Here is a 17,934-nt window from a genome sequence, read left to right as displayed (position 1 = left end):
AATCTGCACTGAAATTCTGCAAGTGGATTGCCTTAAATGCATTTGAAATGATTCCAGCCTTGCTGTCTGCTGTTTTCAACCAGCCGTATTAGGAGACGATAACCTGAAGTGTGCTGTGCTGCCTGATGAGTAAGGTGCAGGGGTTTAGGGGCTGTTTTGGGTTGCTTTCCTGGAGTTTGCCACTTTTTGTTTAAACTTGTGCATCTGTTTTGATGAAGTCACAGCACTTACCTGCTAGAACAGGAGGGCTGAATTCTTCATTTATGGCTAGCTACCCACTTCACATATTTCTGTTCTCCTATGGCACAGGCAGACAGTGATTGTGATGTCTGCAGAGACTCTGGCCTGCACTGTCTTAGACTCAGTGAGATTGGAAAAGACCTCAAAGATCAAGTCCAACCTGTCACCCAAGACCTCATGACTACTAAACCATGGCTTCAAGTGCCATGTCCCAGTGCCCTGTCTTAGAAAATTCCCTCCACTATTTGTTGTGTTGTTGATGTGGAGCGCTGCTTAATCCTGTGTCCCAAAGAGGAGGCTTAGGGGAGACCTTATTGCTGTCTACAACTACCTGAGGGGTGGCTGTAGCCAGGTGGGGGTTCGTCTCTTCTCCCAGGCAACCAGCACCAGAACAAGAGGACACAGTCTCAAGCTGCACCAGAGGAGGTTTAGGCTGGATGTTAGGAAGAAGTTCTTCACAGAGGGAGTGATTTGCTATTGGGATGGGCTGCCCAGGGAGGTGGTGGAGTCACCATCACTGGAGGTGTTTAAGAAGAGACTGGCTGAGGCACTTGGTGCCATGGTTTAGTTTATAAGATGGTGTTGGGTGATAGGTTGGATTTGATGATCTCAAAGGTCTTTTCCAGCCTGGTTTATTCTATTCTAAATGCTCTGTTCTGCTGACAGCCTTGAAGTTGTGCTTGTGTTTTCTGACGAAGCTTTCAACAGCACAAATGACAAGTTTAGTAATGTGAAAAAAACCCTATAAATAAAAGCATCTTTTCTGCCTGGTTTGTTTCTTCTGGCCCTGTATCACTCCTTCTGTATGTGAACTGTTTTCTTTTTCTCTCCTTTAGAACCCATGTCCAGAGTTCAGTGCTTCTTTCCTCTCCAGAATCACGTTCTGGTGGATCACTGGGTAAGGTCAAGATAATGCATAAAGCACCAGTTAAATGTCAGTTGGCATTTTAGTGTCCTGCTTTCAGAGTTGAATTAGCAACATTCACACATTAATAATCTCGGTGGTTGTGGCTGGTTGGTTTTTTACATAGATTAACTTGATTCCTTCCACCCCCCCATCTGATGAATCTTTTTTACAGCCTCTGTTGCAGGGTCTTTATTATAGATTTTGCCAGTGTATATCTGGTGTGCTTTTGAAAGAATATAATAATGATACAAAATACTTGGGAAATAGAAGCAGCTAGAAATCATCTGTGGTATTTGGAAACGAAGGCGTTAAAACCTGTTAGCTCTTCTTGTCCAAGAGGGCTTTTGGTGGTGGTTTTTTTTGGTTAACTTAGCTGTAGTTATGCTGTATGATGTGATCACAACACATGTTCTTGTGAGTTAAAACACAGAGCCATGTAAAACTGTCTCGGTGTATAGTTGGCCGGAGTTCCAACAGAAAGCGAGATGAAAGGAATTGCTTGGTGAAATGAAAGGCTAATAAAGATTTTGAAACTTAGTAGACATGGTAATATTAATTGCCTGGCTGATTTTCAAATGAGATCACTTCACCCTTTCTTTTAAGTTCCCTGACATTTGAATTCAGTGGCATATTCTGGATCCTTAAATGTTTTGATGTCTAATTCTCACAGTAAAGACAGGAGGATGTGTACTTCAGCATCCAGATCTGTGTTGCTGCAAGTACCAACTTGTGCATGCATTTCTGTGGAGAGTTGGCTCAGTTTTGGGGCTTGGTATAAGTTATATATGTATTTATATATGCACACATCTCTAGTGTTCTTAACCATGTAGTGCTGATTATTTCTGGCACAGGTTGATGATTCAGGGCTATCGGAGACCTTTGGAAGCCAAGGATTTGTGGTCATTAAATAAAGAGGACACATCAGAGGAGGTAGTGCCAGGTTTGGCTAGAAACTGGGCAAAAGAGTGGGCAAAGACCAAGAGGTAAGTTCAGTTATGTTGGCTAGCAGTTCTTCCAAGATGTGGAGGTTCAAAAGCTCAAGTTACTCAGCCTCTACTTAGAGGTGTATCTCATTTGTTATCAACCCTGCTTTTGTAAGGCCCAAGTGGCAGCTCTGTGTTTGGCCTTGTGTGCATGGAAAACGAGGACCAAGCAGGGTGTTGAGTGTCTGCTTGATGATGAGCTGTGTCACGTTTTGCCTTAGTCTGTCACAATCTGAAGCTGATGGTTGTTGCTTTTGCTGTGTGACCTTTCCCTGGGGAAGAAATATTTTCACATAATCAAACTTCAGTCCTGTAATTTAGGAGCTTGGGCTCCCTCTGTAGTTACTGAAGGCTCAGGAGGGCAGTTCAGGGTGTAAAAGTGAGCTGCTTATTTCTTTCCTTGGACTATATAGGGAGCCTGGGCACCCAAGCCAGCTGACTAAAATTAGACTGCATGCCTGCAGTTTCTATCCTACTTGCATCATCCCTTCCTGCAGCAAACAGAAGCACCCCCTTCATTGGAGGGGAATGGCTTGCTTGCTTCCACAGTGTGTTTTCACATGCAGCTCAGAAGGTCAGAAGTATGTAGCTTGTCATAAGCCAGGCACAGGGAATGAATCTGTGCAGCCCATTGAGGATGACTTGGTGTAAGTCTGACTGCAGCTCTGGTGGCGTAGTGAGGCCTTGCTTTTGATGAAAGTGCAGCCTACTGGACACTAGAAAAAGAGGGCACTTTTAAGTTTAGCACAGGTTACAGCCCTGTTCCTTGTTCCTCAGGGCACACCTGTAGGGAGAGATCCAACAGGAGTGTTTCCTGTTCCTACAAAGACCGTTTCTGAAAGGCCAATTTACTTAGCTAAGGCTGAGTGATGAAACAATGTTTGACTGACAGAAAAATCCAGTTAAACTATTAAGAAGGGCAGTAAACAGCTCATAAGCATCTCATTTGTAGCCTGTGCACTTTTTCAGTTGGCTTTATGTTTGAATTGAGGCCACATATTATACCTGCTCTTGTTTCAGGCAACCATTAAATATGTTGTACTCGTCCAAAAAGCCGCCAAAACCGAGCGACTCAGGTGGTGATGTGACAGAAGAGGCTGAGGCTTTGATTATAAAACCATCTCAGAAGAGCTCTGAAGCATCTTTATTCAAGGTGTTATATAAAACCTTTGGACCATATTTTCTCATGAGCTTCCTGTTTAAAGCTGCACATGATCTCTTGATGTTTGCAGGCCCGGAAATTCTGAAGTAAGACCTCGATACATCCTGATTGTATTAAAAGTATGCAGACAATTTACAAACACACTGCTTTGCTTTCAGCTGTGGGGAAGAGTTGCCATGCAAATGGGAGACCACAGCCACAGATTCTTTTGCTTCATTGATTTTCAGTTTATCACTTTGTGCATTTAAACAGCTGACATTTTGTGTTCCTTTCCCACACTAGGAAGGTCAGGCATCAACACAATAAAAATACTTGTAGAGTTTATTTAAATCTAACTTGTAATGGTAGTGGGACTACAAGTCACAGTGTGTGAAGCAACAAAGAGCTAAGGGGGTAGGCATTTTGTTGCTTTAAGGTGAGAAGTAGTAAATCAACTGCGAGCAGTTGTGTTTTAGCTGGAGGAAATAGGAGATTTGTGAGCTCCAGGAGAATGCTGTACATGTATGGTATGTGATACTTGATGGTTTAAAGGAGCACATTGTTAGGATGGAGTGATGTGTGTTAGTGTAAAATCATCTCCAGTTTCTGAAGGAGTTTGCTTGTGTTTAATTGTTTGGTACTTTGGGTACTTGCATGACACTTAGAATGTTTGGAAGAATCAAAGGTTTGTAACCTTGGCATTTCATTTTGATTTGCAAGATCTCAAGAGAACTAATTCCTCTCTCCACAGATTGCTGATCAACTTTGTAAATAACAAAGCTGCTCCAAACTGGCAAGGCTACTTTTACACAGGGCTGCTCTTTGTTAGTGCCTGTCTTCAGACCCTGATTCTTCACCAGTATTTCCATATCTGCTTTGTAACTGGAATGAGGCTCAAAACAGCTATTGTGGGGGTAATTTACCGGAAGGTAGGTGTTTCCTTTAAAGACACAGTACCTTTCAGGGACTGCAAAGGCATCTAAGTGTGAATAATTACAGTAATTAGACTCTGGTAGGTCGATTTCTCACTCTTAATACAAATCAGAGAACTCTTATTAGTAATCTAATAGATAAATAAAAGCCTTTTAGAGCAATTTTCTGTCTTACTGGTTAAAAGTTCAGGCACCTTCTTTCTGCTGCCAATCAAGAAACGTTGCCTCATTTAATCTAGGGATGTGAAAGTGCCTCAGTTTTTGCAAAACTTGGTGCTTCTACATTTACAGCTTCATTTGGGACTTGGCAACATTGTCACCTCATCTTGAAGTAAGCTGGAACATTTTGGAAAGCTATGGGCTGATGGCTCTGTGTAGGGAAAATGGGTGACAAGTGAAAATTCCACACTGAAAAAAACCCCCACAGCAAGCAAACAATAACCCCCAAGCAGTAAAGCCACCAGCCCACTGTAACCCCAATTGCTTGTTGTCTTTAATTCTCTGTTAGTTTAAACTGAGCTTCTTGCCTCAAATTGCACTACTTAGGTTTTGTGAGATGAACAGGGTAAACAGAATATGAAATGGGAGAAGGATTGCTTCTTGTTCTGAAGTTCTGTGAAGCAGTTGAACTCTATGGAGAAAATGCAAATGAGTAAGTCTTCCTTCATGTTGCCTTAGGGATGTTTTAATTTTTTATCTGTACTTAGGCACTTGTTATCACAAATTCTGCTAGAAAGACTTCTACTGTGGGAGAGATTGTGAATCTAATGTCTGTGGATGCTCAGAGATTCATGGACTTGGCTACCTATATAAACATGATTTGGTCTGCACCTCTGCAGGTGATATTAGCACTGTACTTACTGTGGCAGGTCAGTATTGTGTCTTGTTTCCTGCTTTGACTTTGGCAGCTTCCTATACTCCTTTCCATGGTCATGACTGCATCAGCTGGTGTTCACATCACTGGAGGGTTTAACACTGATTCTGTGGAGGAAATGTTTGTTTAGAAGCCTTGTAGAGCTGCTTTGGTCACTTAATTTGCACATCTGAGGGTATATGGGGAAGATGCAGATGGCAGCTACTATCTTTTAGGGGACTGTAGGATCTGTAGTATCTCACTTGTCCCTTGATGTAAAGAAAAGTGGTTTTGGTTCTGCACTGAGAGTCACCATGTGAGATGTTTGATTTTTCTAGTCCAGAGAGTCACCAGGCTGACACTTCCTGATTCTCACTCTCAGTCAGAAATGTCATGAAATCCCCAAGGAGCTGGTCTGTATTTCAGAGCAGGCAATCCAGCACAAACTGGAAACTATTAAATGATCTCTGTATGCTTACACAGATACAGATGTACAGTGATCTGGATCTATGTCTCTGGGGGTAGAGATGGATGTTTCTTTCAAATCACTATTCTCACCCAAGTCCCTGCTTGATCCTTCTGTTCTTGAAATGGGAAGAGGAGGTTGGAAAGCTATTTCAAAATGAGTTGAAAGAAATGTTTACAGTGACTTGCTTTTCAGAATTTAGGCCCTTCAGTGCTGGCAGGTGTGGCTGTCATGATCCTTCTGGTTCCGATAAATGCTGTGATGGCAATGAAGACAAAAACCTATCAGGTATGTGCAGCAGAGTTTAAGAAACATGTTCTGTTCTTTGACTTGTTCCTGAGGTTTGTCCTTTCAATTATTTTTCTCTCCCTCTATTTATTCCTTAGAGGGAAGAGAAAGAAAGGTCAGAGATGTTGTGCATGCAGAATAAACAAATCACTGTTTGTTTCGGCCTCGGGGTGTATTGGTGCATAATGGTCTGATAATGTTGCAGTAGTTCAGACTAAGGTAGCAGCTTCTTCCAGTGCCTCCTCACTGGATTGGAATTAGCTTAATTTTTAACCTGCTGCCTAGGAACTGAAGTGCAAATGTAAGCTACTGTCTGCTTAATGAGCCTTGGTGCATGAAATACATTTCCAGGATGGTGGTTGCAGTGCTGGAGGGGTGGGAGGGTGGTTGTTGGTGATTGGGTTTTGGCTTTTTTTAAACTTTCTCTCTCCTCCCCCTTTTTTTTTCCTTTCTCTTGCTCTTTTTTTTTTTGCTTTTTGTCCTCCTTCCTTTCTCTTGCTCTCTGCTTTGCTTTTTGTCCTCCTTCCTTTCTCTTGCTCTCTGCTTTGCTTTTTGTCCTCCTTCCTTTCTCTTGCTCTCTGCTTTGCTTTTTGTCCTCCTTCCTTTCTCTTGCTCTCTGCTTTGCTTTTTGTCCTCCTTCCTTTCTCTTGCTCTCTGCTTTGCTTTTTGTCCTCCTTCCTTTCTCTTGCTCTCTGCTTTGCTTTTTTCTCCTTCCTTTCTCTTGCTCTCTTCTTTGCTTTTTGTCCGCCTTCCTTTCTCTTGCTCTCTTCTTTGCTTTTTGTCCGCCTTCCTTTCTCTTGCTCTCCTCTTTGCTTTTTTCCTCCTTCCTTTCTCTTGCTCTCCGCTTTGCTTTTTTTCTCCTTCCTTTCTCTTGCTCTCCGCTTTGCTTTTTGTCCTCCTTCCTTTCTCTTGCTCTCTTCTTTGCTTTTTGTCCTCCTTCCTTTCTCTTGCTCTCCTCTTTGCTTTTTTCCTCCTTCCTTTCTCTTGCTCTCCGCTTTGCTTTTTTTCTCCTTCCTTTCTCTTGCTCTCTTCTTTGCTTTTTGTCCTCCTTCCTTTCTCTTGCTCTCTTCTTTGCTTTTTTCTCCTTCCTTTCTCTTGCTCTCTGCTTTGCTTTTTTCCTCCTTCCTTTCTCTTGCTCTCTTCTTTGCTTTTTGTCCTCCTTCCTTTCTCTTGCTCTCTTCTTTGCTTTTTGTCCTCCTTCCTTTCTCTTGCACTCTTCCTTGCTTTTTGTCCTCCTTCCTTTCTCTTGCTCTCCTCTTTGCTTTTTTCCTCCTTCCTTTCTCTTGCTCTCCGCTTTGCTTTTTTTCCGCCTTCCTTTCTCTTGCTCTCTTCTTTGCTTTTTTCCTCCTTCCTTTCTCTTGCTCTCTTCTTTGCTTTTTTCCTCCTTCCTTTTTCTTGCACTCTTCCTTGTTTTTTTTCCGCCTTCCTTTTTCTTGCACTCTTCCTTGTTTTTTTTTCCGCCTTCCTTTCTCTTGCTCTCTGCTTTGCTTTTTTTCCGCCTTCCTTTCTCTTGCTCTCTGCTTTGCTTTTTTCCCGCCTTCCTTTCTCTTGCTCTCTGCTTTGCTTTTTTTCCGCCTTCCTTTCTCTTGCTCTCTGCTTTGCTTTTTTTCCGCCTTCCTTTCTCTTGCTCTCTGCTTTGCTTTTTTTCCGCCTTCCTTTCTCTTGCTCTCTGCTTTGCTTTTTTTCCGCCTTCCTTTCTCTTGCTCTCTGCTTTGCTTTTTTCCCGCCTTCCTTTCTCTTGCTCTCTTCTTTGCTTTTTTCCCGCCTTCCTTTCTTGGAGGGATGAGAAGGGAGAAGAGTTAGTTGTTGGGTCTTCTTGATCACTACTCAATTTTATTTGACTTGGCTAAAGAGAATGCACATAAATATAGACTCAAACTCTCATGTTTTCTTTTGCAATAACTACTTCCAGCAGCCCCCATGCTGTGCTTTCTGGTGCAGACTTCACTAGGAACTGGATTTGCCAAATGTCAGAGGACACTGATTTATTTAAATAAGGCCTTTTACTTAAGGTGTTTATCCAAATATACCATGGTATTTGGTTTCCACTTGGGAGAAGTACAGATATCTACCCTGTCACAGCAACACTGCCAGGGATAGCAGTGGCAGTGCAGCCTGCTGGCTCTGCTTAGTGCTGAGTCATGACATCACTTCAGCTTTGCACTGCCCTTGTTAATATACTTCGACAAACTTTTGAGCAATGGACATCCTTCTTATGGCTGAGTGAAAGGCTTTTTGCCTTAGTGCACTATCAAAAAGCCATTGATAGTGCTGAAAATGAAGCAAAATCATGTTTGGTCTATGGTTAGATGCAAACTGCACATCACGGAAGCTTGGTTATAGTGGCTTGTTTTCTTACTGCATATTGTAGGGAACCTGAGCCCTGATGCAGGGTCACAGATTTCTTCTTGCTTCAGATTGTTAGTTGCATGAAGCATTCTTTTAATTGGTTTAAAACATCTTGGTAATTCTGCATATTTGTTTGTTCAGATAGCATCTCAGATTTCCTGCTTGGGAAGCTAGTAAGCTTTTGATGATAATGAGGTAAATTTTGCCATTGCAAAACACACAGCTGAGAACTTTGTGGCTCTGCCAGGTATTGTGCTCTGCTAATTACTGTTTTTTCAATGTTGTTTTTAGGTGGCTCAAATGAAGAGCAAGGACAACAGAATTAAGCTGATGAATGAAATTCTCAATGGTATTAAAGTTCTAAAACTTTATGCTTGGGAATTAGCCTTCAGAGAGAAGGTATTAGAGATCAGACAGAAAGAACTCAAAGTCCTAAAAAAATCTGCTTACCTCGCTGCAATGGCAACCTTCACTTGGGTTTGTGCTCCTTTTTTGGTAAGTGAAACAGATGGTGTAGAAGTTTCTTTCTCCTTTTGTGGGATCCTGCTTTCCAAGGTAATGCTCAAAAGCTTGGTTTGGCTTCTTTCTTGTAATGAGTGGAAGAGTCAGAATGCCCTCGGTAGTGGTAGGAAATTGAATGTTGTTGTCTGCCTGCTGTATGAAAAGGCACTGCTCTTTTCTTCAAAACTTAGCAACATCCAGGTTGAATGTATTCTAAAAGTTAATGACTAAAGCATTTAAAAACAAAGCCCCCCTCTATTTTTGGTAGTGGACTTGAGGAACCTAAGAGTAAACATATTGTCAGATTTAGAAGAGTTTACTAATACACACAGTACCCTCCAGGGGGTAGCTGTGATGGACAGAGTAGAACTTGCGTCTTTCAGAGAGTAGCAGGTCTTTAGGTAAGAGCCCTTGGTCCAGTGGGACACAGGGCACTGGGAGCTCTCACCTGGGTTCTCCCAGCATCTCTTTAAGAACAAGGTGAAAGAGGTAAAGCTATTTGGTACCTTGGAATTGCTTCAAATTCTTCCTCTTTTAAAAAAGGATTTTTGATATGTGAAACATCCCCACTGTGTTTGTGGATAGCTTACACTGAAAGTAATAAAGTGGACAGAAGGGTGAGGTTATGTCACAGTTGCTTCAAACCCTATTCAAAAGAGGCCATTACTCTTGTCTGCAGAAGCAAATAAAAGGCATGACTACATTAGGATAAAATATGCACTGCTCCAGTTGAAGGTGTTTAAGTGTACTTTCCAGTCTCAGATTCCTTCCTTGCAAACAGTTGTAGTGTTTACATTGTTTTGGGCATGATGAAAGGCAGAAGCAGCAGTGCCCTGGGTAGGAAGCATTGGCTGCATTCTCAAGTGAATGCTTTTCTAAAAGAAGTCTGGGGTGATTTTAATGTAAATACATCATTAAATGAAGTTTCTAAATAAAACTCTGCAGGTGGACTTCTAAATGGTGTTCTGTGGAGTGTGAGAAGAGAAATCTGGCTGATGAGTAGCTCTGTTTCAGCATATGTTGCGTGGCAGTGGTCCTACACCTTGGGAGTTTGCCACTGGCGCAGAATTGGTGCAGCCCGAAGCGCAGGGCTGCTCCTGACATCCTGTTTCTTGGATGTTTGGGTTTTGTGTATGCTCTTTGAACTTGTGATTAAAGAATTCTTGGACCTGCTTACTTGAAAGCACTTTTAACATGCAAACCTCTTTATTTCCTCTGCTCCTTCTGTTTCCATGGCCAGGTCTCTTCAAAACCTTGTTTAATAATGGTGTCAGGAAACAGTTCATTTTGCAGTCCCTCCCCTACTGCTCTGTGTGCTGTATTCAGGCTAACAGCTGGTGACTCAAGAGTACAGCCATGCTGCTTGTGGGATTATTCTTTAGACACTGTCTTGTTTTTGATCTCTCTGGGAGGCCTTTCTCCCTGGGCTGTGGTTGTTCAAACCGAGGATTGTACAAACAAGCTACTGTAGCAGGCAGAGCTGAGCCAGCCACTGTCCCAAGAACAATACATGTCACAGCAGTCAGGGTTCTAACAGAAACAGTCCTGTCTGCAGTGGGTGCTGTCCTTGGGCAAAGACTGTTGCTTAAGCATTTGAGCTAATGGTTATGACTCCAGTGGGAAGGGGAATGCCAGAGGTTAGCCTACCTTGATTTCTTGTTCTAAGTGGCAGTCTGTGGGGAAAAAGTTGCTGGATCTTGTGATATGGAGAGATAGGATCATTGCTACCATAGAAGAAAACACTCTGAGGGTGAACATGTGGTTTTCCTTACTTTAATTTTACTATAATTACTTTAAAAAAATGTAAGTATGGATTTTTTTCAAATGATTTTTCTATCTCATGATTGCTGACAGCAATGGCTCACTGTCCTTTTCTTATTTAGCATGGATCCTAAGCTTTTCTCTTGTGAATTGGTTAGGTTTCTTGGGAAACAGTCTGTCCCTGACAAGGTGGTCTGTGGGCTCTACTTGGCAAGCTGGGGTTGTGGTAGGCTCTACAAAATATAAAATGGGTTAGCACTGAGATGTTCCTAACTGTGTGTGTGACTGATCCAGTCTCTGTTACCAGGCATGAGAGCAGGAGAGAGAGAGCATGGGGCATGAGAGCAGCAAGAAAGGCTAATGATCATTCCTTCCCCTCTGCAGTGTGACTGCAGTGGGACATTTGTAGTTTCAGCCTTGCTATGTGAAGAAAGTGAGCACTTGACATCTTTCCAAGGGGAGCCATCAACTTCTTTATACAACAATGGATTTAAATGAAATATTAATTTTGTGAAAGGCAAAAGGAACAAGGAAGTTACCAGAATGTTACTGTCTGTGTAGCCCTCTGATTGCAGTTGTCAGACTGTGTGACTCCTGAATTTGTGCCTTTAAAAACATTATTCTAACTCAGTAATTATTCCACTTTGTTTCAGGTTGCCTTGTCCACATTTGCTGTCTATGTAACAATAGACAAGAAGAACATCTTGGATGCTCAGAAGGCATTTGTTTCCCTAGCATTGTTCAACATCCTCAGGTTTCCATTGAACATGCTTCCTATGGTTATCAGCAGCATAGTAGAAGTAAGACTTCAGTACTTCAGTCATTAACAAGTGTTTCTGTGCAGAAGGAGCCATGGGGTGGAAAGATTAAATTTCTGTGCTTAAGAGAATGTCCACTGGTGAAATTCAGCCACCTCAGAAAGGGAGCTTTGCATTTCCTCTGTGTAAAGTGTTGTGCAAGTAAAACTATCAACTCCAGTTATGGCGGTAGTGTTCCTGAAACCAACCACATTCCTTGTGGTTTGGGAAGTGTGAGTTTGTCTGTCCAGGAAGCTATGCAGTAGAGTTAAGGGGAATTAGAACATGAAACAATGAGCTCTTCAATGTACTGAGCAATGTAAGATCATTTTATATCCCTTTCTTATGCAGGCCAGTGTCTCCTTGAAGCGCCTTAGGGTGTTCCTGTCTCATGAGGAGTTAGATCCAGACAGTATAATTAGAAGTTCCATTACAGAAGGTGAGTTTCCTGTCCTGCTGAACATCAGTGTGTTCAGGTTTTGTTTGGCTTTGCAGTGTTTCTTTTCTGTTCTGCAATATTTACTTCATTTGGTTTATTTCACTGGAAGGTTATGGCTGGGTGGCAGAGAAGGCTTTCACTTGTACAATAAAAGCTATGTGGTTGGTAACAGCTCCTCAAGCAGTTTCTTTAGTTTCCCTAGCTCCTTTGTCCAAACTATAGTATGATTACATCCAGATACAATGGGCACTTAGAAAATGTCTTGTTAGACTGGTTTAAGTGTAGCAGCCATTTGACATTTGGAGGCAGTTAACAGAATGCTAATTAGTGCTGTGCCAAAGTTCAGCATCTACCAGAACAGTCACGTAACACTGCAGCACTCTTGAAGGAGAAAGGAGAAGTCCCATCTCTGGCAAAGGCCTTGACTTTGTTTTGTGCTGAGAGCATCACTGCTGTGTGCACTGTTGCTGCTCTGGTTATATAGAGCTCTTTAGGAGACGGATCAGCGTGAAGGTAGACTTACTGATAAACAAATTGCCTTTTTCTTACATGATAAAAGTTGACTTCAACTAGATCAGTCATTTCTGAATGACTTTTCTAGCTTCCCTTTCACAAAGTCAGTGAAATCCCCATGGCTCCATCTCATGTGGTTAGCAGTCACCTGTTGCATTTCTCTTTTTTCCTCTCTCCATCTTCTTTTCCCTTTCTCAGCTAATAACCTTACTTATAAATCTATGTAGTGTGGGATTTTGGGCTGGGTTGGTTGGTTTGTGGAGGGGGTGTTTTTGGTGTGGCTTTTTTGTGTTGTCCATGATGAGTTGTACTTGCACACTGTTTGCCTAGGCTAAGTTTTTGCAGCATGGTTGATGGAATTGGGAGTGATATATTTTGGACTGTTGCTGTAGAAATCTACAGATGCTGGTGCCATGCAGTGTTTTGGGTTAAAGTTAGTTTATTTGGTAGTTAGATTTATGTTGTTCTGTCATTCTTCTTGTAACACACATGGAGCTGACAGTCTGGCTGATGCTTCCATTGAAGCACAAGGCAGACTGAGGCTCCTGGCTTCATGCACTGATTTTGCTGTGCCCCAGCGGAGTTGCTGGATAGAGGAGGATGCAGCTGAGTAAGTCAGGATCTTTGTATCCTTGACATCTACCTCCTGATTACTGGAAAAAATGTAACCCTGGAACCTCTGCTGTCTTGGTAGATCTAATAAAAGCAGAACCTCCGCTTTTGGAAAGCAGTGGGTGGTTGTTCTGCTGGAAAAACAGCTTTGTACTTCTGGCTCTGTGCTTAGATGGACTTCTCTGCTCCAGAGCATGCAATTTAGCTCCGTTCCCTGACATGTTTATAAAGATAAGTTTTCTGTTTGTCAGCTGAAGGATGCATTGTTGTAAAGAATGCGATGTTTAGCTGGTCCAAAAATGATCCTCCTTCACTGAACAGGTAAGAATTGGCACCCTTCTTTCTGCTTCATAATCTCTCTGCATCATGAATATTGGAATTATGAAAATCTATATTCAGAAGAATTAGTTGCCTTGAAGAAATAGGAGAACAAATACTATTTATCTATATATATAATTAGTTTTAAACTAGGGGCTGCATGAGCTGGAGGAATTTACAAAGTATGTTTTTTGCATGGAATGCATAAAGGAATAAAGGGATGAAAGAAAGCCCTGAGAGCTTTTCAGCTCTTGCTGTGCGCTGCAGATGGGATGAGCTCCATCTAGAGGTGCAGCCAGATTAGCCTCTTGGATTTATCCTCATGCTGCAGCGTCCTCAGGGTCTTCCTTTTGAAAACCTTCTTGCTGAACTGCACCCATCCTTGATTGCTGTGCTGGAGAGAACCAGTGAAGAACATGATAGACTAACAAAGTAACTGGGGTGGTGCAGCTACAAGCTTGAGCCTTCTCTGTGCCTTGTGCCCTTCCTTAATTTTAGCTGCTCAGTCTTGGGCTTTGCATGTTCTTAAGGACAAGGATGCTCTTTGGGAAGCATCCATTGGTACTTACATTTGTATTCACAGAACCTGTGAGAGAAATACTGCCCAGGCTGTGACACAGTCGGTTTTATTTTCATTTTTCTTCCCCTTTTGACTAACTAGACATTAAGAAGCTCTGTCCTAAGTATAAGAAGAGCTGGGTGCTTTCTGAATGAGAGGTTTACATTTACGGCACAGAGATTTTTACCTGTTTGAGCTAGCATTTGCAGCAGGTGTTCACATGGCACCTGCCTTTCTATCAGCTGTGCAATTGACTGTTTAACTACTGGGATGTACCAGCAAGCAAGGCTGAATTATGTATGCTTTATTTCAGCATTAATTTCACTGTTCCTGAAGGCTCCTTGGTAGCTGTTGTTGGTCAGGTTGGCTGTGGGAAGTCTTCGTTGTTGTCTGCCTTACTGGGGGAGATGGACAAAAGGGAAGGCTATGTGGTTGTCAAGGTATGATGTCTGAAGAATTGGTTCTTTGTTTGTGGGTATTGCCAGATTCTGGATTTCCAAATGATGAGAAGAGGGGAAGAGATAGGCTAAAAATCTACAGTTCTTGGAAAGGCTGATTTCTTGACATGCCACATACATACATTATTAGCCTGTGCTGTGTGTAATTGCCTGCTAAGCCTTGACCCCACAACTTCAAAATATGTTGGTTTCAGATTTAGCTGAGTAGAGTAATGGAGGTCTCAAAGGTATTTGAGATTCTGGTGAATCTTGTTGGCAGCCAGGTATGAGGTAGAGAGACCCTGTTACACATACTCCAGCCTGAGGAAGAGCAGTGTTGGTTCATACTTAGACATCTGTAATGGATTGGGGCAAACCCCCTCCCCACCACGGGCAGGAACAACGACTCAGACAAAGGGATTGCAAAAGTGATGGAAAGTTTAAATAGGAAAACAATTTAAAAACAAACACCAGTGAAAGCTTTACAGAGAACCACAAGCACCGTGACAAAGAGAGAGATCCCAGAACATGCCCAAGAACATCCCATCCCCACCTGGGGGTACACCCAAACCCCCGCCCAGGGCTCTTTCCTCCCCCCCCAACCCAGCTTTCATTGTTGTTTGTTTTTAAATTGTTTTTCTATTTAAACTTTCCATCACTTTTTGCAATCCCTTTGTCTGAGTCGTTGTTTCTGCCCTGTGGTGGGGAGGGGGTTTGCCCCAACCCATTACAACATCAGAGAATTACAAGGACAGAGGCTAGACCCAAACAGCCAAACATGGGAAATCTGCTGTTGTGTTTTGTACTTTGTTAGACATGAGTTGTACAAAGCTCACACAGGAGAAGTAACCTGGAAGGAAGAAGGAGTCCTCTTCTTGAGTTTTGTTACTGCTTTAATGCATTCTATGGAAAGAGAATTATATTAAGAGCAAAACAACTGTGTTGCATTTAAAAGAAGGCACTTTGGGTCACCTCCAAAATTGTTCTGGAAAAACAAAGTAGGTGAGATCTGAATCACTGAGTATTTGTGAGAAGGCAGAACTAATCTTCAAAGTAAAATACTTTGCAGCAGCTCAGTCCTTCTTTGAAGTGATTTTTACATAAGAACTACTTCCCTTACCTTCTGCAGAAATCTCCTGGCAGAGCTGCATTTGTTAAACACTTGCATTCCAGATTCGATTGTTTTATGCAGAACATAAATTACAACTAATGACTTTTGACGTTCAGTTAATTGTGCAAACATTCTCTACACAAAGGCTCCCTCCAAGTTTATGTTAGAGAATCCTATTTTCTTTGAAGTCTTTCATTTTCCATTGAGACACTTTGTTGCATTCACTGTAGAGAGGATTATCAAAATAACAGTTTGGAGGAGGCAGGAGCCCAAGAACTCTGTGCAGTTTTGAAATGACCGCAGGCTATTTGTGAGGTGATCAGCGCTGCCTGCCTTGCAGAGCCTGCTGTGCTTTGACCTTGTGTGCAGTACTGAATAAGGGTCTTTCTTTTCCTTGCAGGGCTCAGTAGCCTACGTTCCTCAGCAAGCCTGGGTCCAGAATGCTACCCTGGAAGATAACATCATCTTTGGAAGGGAGATGAATGAGAGCCGGTACAAGCGTGTGATTGAGGCTTGTGCCCTGCTGCCTGATATGGAGATTCTTCCTTCTGGAGGCAAAACAGAAATAGGAGAGAAGGTATTTCAGTAGCTATTCTGCCATGACAGTGCTGCTTCATGTAGTTAAGCTGCATGACTTCTCTTCTAGTTCATCATAAAGTTGTACTGAATTTAAGACACTGGTAGTGGAAAGCTTCTGGCATAAGAGACAAATCTGAACAGTGTGCTTTCCTTGTCTTTAAGCCCCAAAAAGGAGGAAACCTCTCCTCAATTAAAAATGCAAAACCACTTTGCAATGGCAAGTTTTCATTGTCTCTTAAGTTGCCATGGTCATAGAGTAGAAAAATGTGTAGAATCAGGAAGAGAAGAATGTTCTGAGCATCTCAGCTTCATTGAAAGCAAGCATACAAACTCACTCACCAGCCTCCCAAGCTCCCCCAAATCCCAACAGACAAACTCCCAAATTGACCCTTAGCTGCAAAAGTGTGTGTGGTGTGGGATTTAGGAACTTGCACAGATATTGTGGTGCTCTGCTATGGGAGCAAGACCAGGAGCCCCTTAACCACATGGCCAGCAGAGTATGTGCACGTTATCTGCTTGTTATTCTGCTAAGCTAGTGTTGTCCAGAAGACAGGAATATGTGCTTTGCCTGCAGGCCAGTTGCAGGTGGGCTACAGCTGCCCCCTGACATCCCCAGGTTCAGTAAAGGATGAAGCTTTATCTTCCAGGTCAGCAAGCCAACCGAATTGTAGTGTGTGAGTTGGGTTTGTTTAAATGAACTGAGGCAGCACTGCAGGAGTACAGCTGAGGAGGAAGGTAGCTTCTGACTGTCCAGAGCTCAGTGGGCTGGTTTGGGTTAATTGCCTTATAAGGCTACCAGACACTTTTCTCACTCTCAGTGAAGGGCTGCTCATAAAAAAAATAACGCAGGTGCTCCCTTGCAAGAGGATTTTGGCTGTGATTGCTTATGCTGTAGTGAAATCATTTGTGATGGAGATCTGTTTCCTACAGTGCTGTAATTTCTCTGATTTGCATAAACCAACAATGATTTATGTCCTTCACAGACTGAAGCAAGACATCTACCTGCCACTGTAAATAAAGGATCCTTCTTTTTTTGTCTCCCCAGGGTGTGAATTTGTCTGGAGGGCAGAAGCAGCGAGTCAGCCTAGCTCGGGCGGTTTACTGCAATGCAGATGTCTATCTGTTTGATGATCCTCTGTCAGCTGTTGATGCTCATGTTGGGAAACATATTTTTGAAAAAGTCATTGGACCAAAGGGAATCCTGAAAAACAAAGTATGTCCTGAGGAAATAGGTATCTCTAGAGCATGATTGGTTTTCTTTGCTGGGTTCAAATGATCCCACCTTCATCATGTTGCCTAGTTAGACTTTTGTTTCAAACAGCTGAGAAATGAAAGGATCCTTCTGAGGCTTGTAGAAGTCTTTTGTAAACCACTGAGTTCTGTTGAAATGTGAATGTAGAATTCTTTAATGGAAAAATTCAAGACAAGGACACTATTTCCCCTTAAAAATCTTGCATGGCTGCCCATAGTTACTACAGTACTCGAGCAAGAGCAGTAGCTGCAGCATGGCGTTTACTCATTTCAGGTGTTACACTTTGTGTTTTCTTCCTGTTTTGTTGCTCTTCAGACACGGGTTTTGGTGACCCATGCAATCAACTACCTCCCTCAAACAGATACAATTCTGGTCATGTCAGATGGAGAAATCTCTGAGATGGGATCCTACCAGGAGCTGCTGAAGCAGGATGGGGCTTTTGCTGAGTTTCTTCGTACATATGCTTATGCTGACCAAGGCACAGAAAGCAGCGGTAAGCTCACACAGGAATTCTCTTGGGGTAAGCTGATGTATGGCATGTTAAGGCAGTCACATTGAAGGCAAAATGCTGCTAGTAGAAGGAAAGTTAAGAATTGACTATTTTTTGAGAGGTCCTTTCAGGTGGAGGTGCTTATTTCTTGAGGGCAGTGAAGATTGTGAGATAAAACGCACACTCTTTCTTAAAACATAGGAAAAGGTGGAGCAGATCACAGTAGAATTCCTCTCACTCAGAGCAAAATTCAAATGGTTGTGAGATCAGGTGAAGGCTGGCTGGGGTCTTTACACCCTGACTGTGCTTATTAGGGTATGTTGTCTTTATGCAGAGAAGTCCTTTGGGGACTGGGGGGAGGAAGAAGCAGCTGAAGAGTCCCTGACACTTCCTTCTGCTTTACAAG

General features: G+C 42.5%; 1 protein-coding gene across 2 annotated transcripts in view; it reads left to right on the top strand.

Moving 5' to 3' along the window:
* Nucleotides 1–17,934, top strand: part of LOC137445289 (multidrug resistance-associated protein 1) — an 82,148-nt gene that overhangs the window by 46,930 nt on the left and 17,284 nt on the right. For both annotated transcript variants that reach the window (XM_068146861.1, XM_068146862.1), the window contains exons 6-19: nucleotides 1,077–1,138; nucleotides 1,999–2,130; nucleotides 3,151–3,378; nucleotides 4,023–4,200; nucleotides 4,911–5,072; nucleotides 5,718–5,810; nucleotides 8,451–8,654; nucleotides 11,075–11,221; nucleotides 11,570–11,657; nucleotides 13,034–13,103; nucleotides 13,973–14,099; nucleotides 15,608–15,784; nucleotides 16,832–16,999; nucleotides 17,354–17,531. In XM_068146861.1, coding sequence (XP_068002962.1) covers nucleotides 1,077–1,138; nucleotides 1,999–2,130; nucleotides 3,151–3,378; nucleotides 4,023–4,200; nucleotides 4,911–5,072; nucleotides 5,718–5,810; nucleotides 8,451–8,654; nucleotides 11,075–11,221; nucleotides 11,570–11,657; nucleotides 13,034–13,103; nucleotides 13,973–14,099; nucleotides 15,608–15,784; nucleotides 16,832–16,999; nucleotides 17,354–17,531 — 2,014 coding nt within the window. The remainder of the gene's footprint in view (nucleotides 1–1,076; nucleotides 1,139–1,998; nucleotides 2,131–3,150; nucleotides 3,379–4,022; nucleotides 4,201–4,910; nucleotides 5,073–5,717; nucleotides 5,811–8,450; nucleotides 8,655–11,074; nucleotides 11,222–11,569; nucleotides 11,658–13,033; nucleotides 13,104–13,972; nucleotides 14,100–15,607; nucleotides 15,785–16,831; nucleotides 17,000–17,353; nucleotides 17,532–17,934) is intronic.

This window comes from Melanerpes formicivorus, unplaced genomic scaffold (assembly GCF_026170545.1).
Source record: "Melanerpes formicivorus ecotype bairdi unplaced genomic scaffold, bMelFor1.0.p_v2 SCAF_14, whole genome shotgun sequence".
Lineage (NCBI taxonomy): Eukaryota > Metazoa > Chordata > Aves > Piciformes > Picidae > Melanerpes > Melanerpes formicivorus.
Note: the sequence above shows the minus strand (reverse complement) of the source record. Positions and strands in the feature narration are given on the sequence as shown.